The following is an 8,211-nucleotide window of genomic DNA, read 5'->3' as shown; positions in this document are numbered from 1 at the left end:
AATTGCCTTGACTGGCATTATTATCGAAATATTGATGAGTTGTTTTACGTAACATTCATTATGAATTTCGGAAACCGAACATTTATTCTTTTAAGAGACCTCTAGCCCAATGTCTTGAAGGAATATATTGCTGTTTCTTTGTAGTTTGATGCTTCCATTACTCTTGTTGATTCTTTAACAATTTGTGGCACTTCTCGGAAATGGAAACTGTTGGATTTCTTTCGGCCGACACGGAAAGTGTGACGCGTTTTGAAGTTATGAACTTCCCTGAACTTCCAAGAATTGCATATTACGGTTGAAGCAAATAATGAATCTAAAGGACTAATTTGACTAATAGGATAAAGAAATGTTTACAATTATTATTATGATGTTCGCTCCCGAATATTACCGACCACGGTATGGGGAAAGGTAAATATGGGTTCATCAACGTGACTTTACGTATAGTGACCACCCGAATTGTCTTAAATGATGTCCTCGATTTCGCGTCGATGTGGAACAATTAAGCAAATCATAGAATATTTTGACAGAATTTTCTTATTTCCTTTGTCGCCGTTGTATCATTGTTCTAGCTTTATTTTTTTTTCTTGTCGGCAACTCAACGCTTTCTGTTGCCCTTCCAGAATTTGCTACTTTGTCTCTAGTATATAAGTTTCTTGAAATAGCTAAAATTTCTTCGATACAATACTCATTCCCGCTAACCTCATAGAATAACCCAAAGTTACAATCAATCTTTTCGGCTTTACTATTTATGGTTTCAATGTATTTATAAACAGGTTCGGTCCTTCCGAAGTGGTCTGTATATATTGGAATTTTGTCTTTAAATCTGTCCGTCACAACAGACGATTCGTCTTGAGGTAATGTTCCAAGGTTAATATTTGCTTCTAAAGCTATCGATCCCATCTTATTTTCCTTATTTCTAGCCCTTTTCGGTTCCAATTTTGCAGTAATATCTTTCCTATAATCTTCAAATATATTAGACACTTCGACTGGTTCATCTTGGAAGATGTCTTCATGTAATTGCAAGGTTTCCTTCCAGCTGTCACGTGGAGAATCGTCTCTATTGGCAGAATTACTCGTTATGATGTCTGTTTTGTGCCTTCCAAGTATCAGCGGATCGTTCACATTGGTGAAATACGCTTCTAAGGGCAAATTATCATTTAGGGGAATGTTCTTATCTAATAATTCGCATTCTAAGCTTTGAAGTCTATTTATCAGCAAATAGGCTGGTTTTGAATGCTCACGAATTCCCAACCGTAGTAACTGTGCTGCTTCATCATATCTCTTCATTTCGATTAAGAGTGAAGAAAAGGAATCATAAAATAGAGCTAATCCAGATCCTATCTTGTTTCTTAACATAAAGACAAAAATATACTGTTCTTCCTGGGGTTCATCAGGAAAAAATATCTCAATATACCATAACCACATCTCTAAATATCGTATATCATTCCTATATTTTTCGGAATTTTGAAATTGCATTAAACATCGTTCTATAATCTCTAACATTCCACTTTGTTTTGATGATGCACCTTGTGGATATAAGTTGTTAATGGCATTGATATACTCCAAATGTAACGCCAAAGGGTCATCAAATGTATCTAATTCATCAATAAGACGTCTCTCATAATACTTCTTTATTCGTTTCTTCTCTTTTTCATCAGCCTCTAAAGCTTTTGTAAGTTGCTCAGCTGATCGTCCTTGTCGCAGCGGCAAAATATTCTCTTTTTCTAGTTCAATCTTAGTAAAATCAATTATTTCCCTCTTTTTATTCTTTATAGTAGAAGGCATAGTCAGTAATAATGGTCTATATGAAAAATCGAGAGCGCTAGGGCATGGTAATCGCAATGTTAAGTATTTGTTAATAAATGATGCATATGTCTGATCTATTCTTCAATAATATCGGAGGCATATGTAAAATTTCGAATTATCTATCAAACGCAAAATTACCGAAGGATTAGATCCATATAGAGAGAGGTTAAGAGACGACAAAATATAGAAGCCACTGCACTTTAAAATAGGGTCAGTTACAAAGAGAAAATGTAGAATTCTTGAGAATCTAAATTATGAAGAGTAAATATTATGCTACGCTATCTGATAATATTAAACTAAGTTACAGAAAAATGAAAAGGCGATAGAAAGGAATAAGAAGATGCAAATCATGGGTGGACCAACTTTGTCCTCATAATCAATAGCTCTTTTTAAACGAATATTCACGATTCTAGTCGCATACACTTTAACTGCATGGAAAAGCGTTATCAAAGAAGTAACGAAGAAACCTATAGATGCCAGCATCGTAGTTGGCGTCCCATATGTCAACAATGTAGTAGAAACACCACCTAATAAGATCGCAATAGAAACCCATGAAAGATACGTTCTCTCGGTTGCAAAGTACACTTTTGGTTCAACACGAACTGGAACACAAATTGATTTCCCAGGTGGGGCTTCGATTTGTGTATCAAAGACTGTCCCACCTGGCAATTTTGAAATTTGGTCACCGTTAAAATAGTGATCGAAAAACGCTATTGTTTCATAGTATTTCTTGCCAATAGGATTCTTAGCTTCTCTTATTTTTCTTTGATAGTATGGCGCATTGGCACTTGCTACTGTATGTATGTGGCTTCCTGTTTGAGCATTCTGGGCTGGACCTTCATTCGTTGATGGATTTATTGAACCATATCCAATAATTTCTTCAATATCGAAGCTATTACCTGGAGCATCTGTCATAGCTGCAACAAGGGCGCTGTCATCTTCATCATCCTCATCATAATCATCTTCGTTACCACCTTCGCCTCTTCCTGGACGGGTAATATTAATGTTTGTTGGCAACGGCGGTTTTCTAATGTCCACATCCATTTGCGGTAACCAAAATGGGATGGAATCAACTTTATCATTTAGTAAGGTGGCGACACCGTGGATAAATTTGGAAAATTTGGGGACTGGTTCCACCAAATGAGAACCAACTAATTCACGAACCCATTCTGGAGGTTCCTGACCAAGCTGTGTTTGTAATTTTACTTCCAAAACGGCATAGGGAAACCTACATACATCCTTATCGTCTAGTTGTTTGAATGGCCAGTCCACGCCGATGTCAGTCCTTCTCCAATTACCGTGCGTTCTGTCAACCCCGTCAAAGCTATCTTCTCTAACCATTGTAAGCTCAGTGTCTAAAGATATACGAACTCTTGCATCGCCAGGTAGTTGAAATGCGGTTCTGTTGTAAAACGACCTTACCACTGGTCTTAATTTTCTACTCAAAATAGCGTACTGAATTTCCGATGCCAGTGCTTCCAAATTTTCAATATCTTTCAGCGATTTCTTACCTTCTTTTCTCATTTTGGCGAACACTTGTGGAACCGTATATTTCCCTTTGATAAAGTCGTTAACATGACGTTCCTTTAATGCAAATCTCGCTTTAACTGATTTTTCACCTGTCCAATCTTCTCTATGAGTTTTCCTTTCCACAAAAATAGTGTCAGAATCCATACCACCATACCATCTTAGCCTATGTGCTTCAGCTCCTTCATCCTTACGTAACCTACCATAGTATAAATCTAAATTTTCATTATCAAAATAAATAGATGTAATTGCAGAATCTTCTCTTTCAAATTCCTTGTTTGTGTTAAAGACAAGAACTGGCAAATGTTTTAATATAATCAGTTTCAATTCAGTAATATTATCTGGATGTACCCAATATTTCGTTGTCTGTCTTACAAAATTTTGTTGTTTACCCCCAGCAGATGAATCCCCATGAATTGGCCTCCCACTTGATCTAACAATATCATAAAGTTGTGATATTTTTACAACCAAATCATCATAGTCTTCTTTAAAGAATGGCTTGGCGTTCAATCTGACTTGGAAGATAGGCTTTAATATAAATCCTGTTTTCTTATCATGTTTCTTGATAATTTTCTGAAAACCAGTGTAGTTTAAACGTGAAAACTTAGCAAGATCATAAACATCAGCGATGACGTCACTTAGTTCTTCTTCTAGAATTTCGAAATCTAATTCTGTTGGAGGATTATTTGAATCAATCTGACGAACAGTATGTTGAACTTGTTGTTGAACTTCTTTAACTCTTCGTACGACTTCACCATGCTTGACTTTACAAAAGCTATACACTTTATCCAACTCAATTTCCAAAGCTTCCAGAAATGAAGTTTCCAAATCTTGGGACCATTCATCATTATTTGCCTCTAAATTGTATTCTAGCTCCTTTTTCAGATCATCATATGCGATATAATAGTAACTGTATTGTCGAATTAGGGACTTGCGCAACGTCTCACCGAATTTCATCCTGAATTAAAAAATAACGTTGAGTTATCTCTAATGATTTAGTATTCACTTTTGAAGAATTAACTCGAAGTTAACTTTTATATTCGAATTGCAATGAGGAAGACTAAATAGTTTTAAAGGATGAATTGGGAATCTGAACTTATAAGACACGCGCGAAATCTCATGTGCCAATTTGTAAGTAGTCTAAATACTGTATGAAACTCCCATAAGAAACAAAGAAATGCTCGAATAAATAGAAGTATAAAAACTGCTTTTTTATCACTGTATGGTATAGAAAACATTGCAAACAGTTTTTAACTATACTTTGCCAGTTTATCAAACATTCTCTTCACAGACGTACGTACGCAAAGTTTACTTCCTGAACGTAATACTTTGAAAGAATTATATACACGTGCTCTTCATTAACTATCTGAGAAGAGGCTCTGTGATAGATGTACCGTTACGCAATATTATAATGAGTACAAAACAGCAACACAAACATTTACCTGATAGTCTCTCAACTAAGCAAGAAAATGGTATGGAAAGGTAACATTCAGCCTACATAGACTCCTATGAGGAAAACCATACTTTCAACTTAATGTTATATATTCTATAATGCAACTTAATATTTAGTATTCTCGGTAAACTACTTATTCAATAGAATAAACGCCCACCCATAATCTATGAATATTCTTTTATTATGCTTAACATTGTTTCTATTTGTTCATTGGTGAATCTCGAGTCACATTCTTCTACAATTGAATACAGGTGCACCATGTTACCAGGTAATTGGTTGACGATTTGCAATTTTTCCACTTTGAACAATTCATATTCGTTCAGACGAGTGACAAATTCTGAAAATTTCGCGTCGTTCATTCTACAAAGAGGTGATTTCATATCTCTCTCTAGGTTCTTCACCTTAGCTTCTTCATCTTCCATTTCTTCATCACCTTCTTGTTGGACGAAATTCTTGTTCATATTCAGAAAATTCAGTGATGTACTTGTGATATTTTGTAGCTCAGGATGATTATAAGGTCTCCTAATTTTTCTTTTGTTCTTCGATTTTCGATGTTTTTCATTTTCTAGTATGGTTTCTGCATCCCAATGATTTTGTCTTTCTAATTTTGATAAAAATTGGAGGACTTCATAATCACTTAAAAATGCATCTCTAGCTTCAAGTACTTTCATATTGCTATTTAATGTTGATGTGAAAAGCTTCGAATCATATGAGTTTTGTAGTAATATTGTCAAATACGGGTTTAGTTTGAAGTCCTTGTATAATTATCAAACTTTTTTAACGTTATTTTTTTTTCCTAGTATTGTATCAGCCATTTCAAAGTTGGGCACATTAATTTTTCTCTCTTCAAAAAAAATTGGCCTGGGCGGCTAAAATCGATAAACAATTTAACGATACGTACATAAACTAGACTATCTAAATCTAAACCTAAATACAGCAGTTATTATTATAACTATAAAAGGTTATTAGAAAGTCGCCTGAGAAGCCGTAATTACAGGATTGAAGGGGACGTACAATATGGTGTTTTTTTAAGAGTCTAAAGATGCATATATATATTAACTAAAGCGTCTACTTTTGATACTCGTTGTTATATTAAAGAACAAATGAACACTAGTAAAAAGGTAATGCCTCTATTAAAGAAAACGACCGCTGTAGCAGCAGCAGAAGAAGTTTCCACAGAATGACTTGTTGAACTTCCAGAGTGAGAAGAAGAAGTTGAAGTAGAAGTAGGAGATCCAGATATCGATACAGATGAAGAAGAAGAAGAAGAAGAAGAAGTTATTCTGGTAGAGGAAGAGGACAATACTGTTCTTGCAGAACTCATTGATGATGACGATGAAGTGGTAGGGGAGGATGAGACATAGATGTTTGAACTTGACGTTGAGTTTTTTGATGTTAAACTGCGGGTCGTTGTTTCGACACTGGAACTAGAAGATGAACTAGAAGCAGAACTTGACGAAGGAATAGAAGAGGCTGACGATGAAGGGGAGGAGAAAATCACCGCTGAAGTTAGTACAGAAGACGATGAGATGGAAGATGATGAAGTGGACGATGAAACTGTGCTAGATGACACCTTTGAAGAAGACGTACTAGATGAAGTAGCACCTGATATTGATTGGTCTTGTGCCAATAATGCAAAATCTTCCTGCGCTTGTTCATATCTACCGTTAACTGTACCATCTTCAGCTCTAATAGATTCCCAAGAACCTGATTGGTCATCATACGAATACGTTTTCCCTGTGGAATAATCTGTGACAATCACTCTCTTAATTCCCATTGTAAATGGTGCTTGACTATAGTCTGTTAGTCCACCTGCCCACTCGATTGTACCAGGTTCATTACTTGGGTCACCACCTGCCCAAATTCCCATCATAATATACATAGGTGTTTGAGGATATCCTTCAGAGGTAGTGTTTGGTAAGACTCTAACGGGCGTACCATCAAGATACCAAGTTGTCTTATCCATGGCCCAATCTAGTGTATAGTTATGATATTCCGTCTGTGGAGAACTAACAGTATGGAATTCACCTCTATCATATGTTACAACGCTCCCCTTCGAGAAATAATTGGATTGGAATTGAGTACCGTCACCACCAACCCATTCGATATCAATTTCATCTAAATCGTCACTCTGCAAATAAAATGAGGAAATAATCCCTGTCCCACTACCTGCCTTTAATATAACTTCCACTTTACCATACATTATATAAAAATCTGACTTTAGAGATGGATTATCAAATCTTTTGGCTAAAGTCATATTCATACCATCACCTCCGTAGGTGATTGTACCGGCATGTTTTTGGTCGATAAACCTATCAGGTTCTGAACTAAAGTCTTCGGCAAAGCTTGTAGCAAGGGCAGGATTTGATGCACAATTTGTTGCTGACAACGGATTGCATGATACTGTCGACGAATCTGCTAGTACCGTATGAAGATTGGATGATAATATCAGCGGAATCAGTAAGTGTTTTGTAGAATATTGTAATCTTACCATAGTATAAAATTGTAAGCGAATGGTTTGAAGGATATATCAAAGAGAGTGTTGGTATCCGAGTCTATAATGAAAGCTACTTGCATAATAAAAACTTTCACCTTTCTCAATAATCGAGAAACTAGATGCTAACAGTGACATTTAAATAAAACTCGACTATAATGTTCGAGAAAAAGGCGTCAATTGACCAGCAAGAGGACCTTCTAAATTTGGAAACTGTCAACGGTAAAATAAGAAATATAAAGAAGGCGCGAATACGAATGGCTGTGCATTTGAGGAAGAAAAAGTAAAAAAATATATGAGACGGACAGGAATTGAACCTGCAACCCTTCGATTGCAATTATTAGTTCCGGGAAGTTCCAGAGTTTAACTGGAGTCGAAAGCTCTACCATTGAGCCACCGCTTCATACTTATTGGTTTTCTATTGTTTAATAGGAACTAATAAGCCATAAGCCAGTAGATAGTCAATCCAGAATATGCGACACTGGACTGTACGTAGAGTATTAAATCGTGTGTGTTACACTCATTACAAGCGAAAATTGGTTAAGAAAGAAGTTTATATTCCTCACTTTTCAAATCCTACCCTCTAACCCTTTTATTTAGAAGGCAAGGGAATTAGTGCAGGTTTCCTCTACTTCGATTTATATTTTAACAGCAAGTAATATGATGTGACAGTTACGTATCAGAGATAAATAAAAGCAAATATTCCAGTGTTGCACTTATCTTCCACTCCTTTTCACTTTTGAAAAATTCAGACTCATATTCGGAATTCAAGATGCCATGAAAAATTGACTCAACTATTCCCATTAAGTGCTCCTACATTGTCGACCTGAGATATCTGTCAATGATATCTCTGTATAGTTCATCCAATTAATGAAAAGACACAAAAACGAAAATAATAAGTCTTCATATTATATATATATATATATATATA

General features: G+C 35.7%; 4 protein-coding genes and 1 non-coding gene across 5 annotated transcripts; all 5 read right to left on the bottom strand.

Annotated features, from left to right (window-relative positions):
- Nucleotides 1–534: 534 nt before the first annotated feature.
- Nucleotides 535–1,785, bottom strand: MAD3 (Mad3p; the record flags this gene model as incomplete). Its single annotated transcript, XM_003669161.1, has 1 exon — nucleotides 535–1,785. The coding sequence occupies one exon, from the start codon at nucleotides 1,783–1,785 to the stop codon at nucleotides 535–537; it is 1,251 nt and encodes a 416-aa protein (XP_003669209.1).
- A 312-nt stretch (nucleotides 1,786–2,097) lies between these two features.
- VTC4 (Vtc4p) lies at nucleotides 2,098–4,290 on the bottom strand (the record flags this gene model as incomplete). The annotated part of the gene is made up of 1 exon (XM_003669160.1): nucleotides 2,098–4,290. The coding sequence occupies one exon, from the start codon at nucleotides 4,288–4,290 to the stop codon at nucleotides 2,098–2,100; it is 2,193 nt and encodes a 730-aa protein (XP_003669208.1).
- Nucleotides 4,291–4,950: 660 nt separating this feature from the next.
- Nucleotides 4,951–5,457, bottom strand: RPC17 (DNA-directed RNA polymerase III subunit RPC17; the record flags this gene model as incomplete). Its single annotated transcript, XM_003669159.1, has 1 exon — nucleotides 4,951–5,457. The coding sequence occupies one exon, from the start codon at nucleotides 5,455–5,457 to the stop codon at nucleotides 4,951–4,953; it is 507 nt and encodes a 168-aa protein (XP_003669207.1).
- Nucleotides 5,458–5,873: 416 nt separating this feature from the next.
- Nucleotides 5,874–7,280, bottom strand: NDAI0C03030 (glycoside hydrolase family 16 protein; the record flags this gene model as incomplete). Its single annotated transcript, XM_003669158.1, has 1 exon — nucleotides 5,874–7,280. The coding sequence occupies one exon, from the start codon at nucleotides 7,278–7,280 to the stop codon at nucleotides 5,874–5,876; it is 1,407 nt and encodes a 468-aa protein (XP_003669206.1).
- A 296-nt stretch (nucleotides 7,281–7,576) lies between these two features.
- NDAI0Ctrna3W lies at nucleotides 7,577–7,683 on the bottom strand. The gene is made up of 2 exons: nucleotides 7,647–7,683; nucleotides 7,577–7,613 (listed from the first exon to the last, which is right to left on the bottom strand). It is a non-coding gene; the product is annotated as a tRNA-Trp (tRNA).
- Nucleotides 7,684–8,211: the final 528 nt, after the last annotated feature.

Source organism: Naumovozyma dairenensis, chromosome 3, assembly GCF_000227115.2.
Source record: "Naumovozyma dairenensis CBS 421 chromosome 3, complete genome".
Taxonomy (NCBI): Eukaryota; Fungi; Ascomycota; class Saccharomycetes; order Saccharomycetales; family Saccharomycetaceae; genus Naumovozyma; species Naumovozyma dairenensis.
The sequence above is the reverse complement of the archived record's forward strand: the minus strand, read 5'-3'. Positions and strand labels throughout refer to the sequence as shown.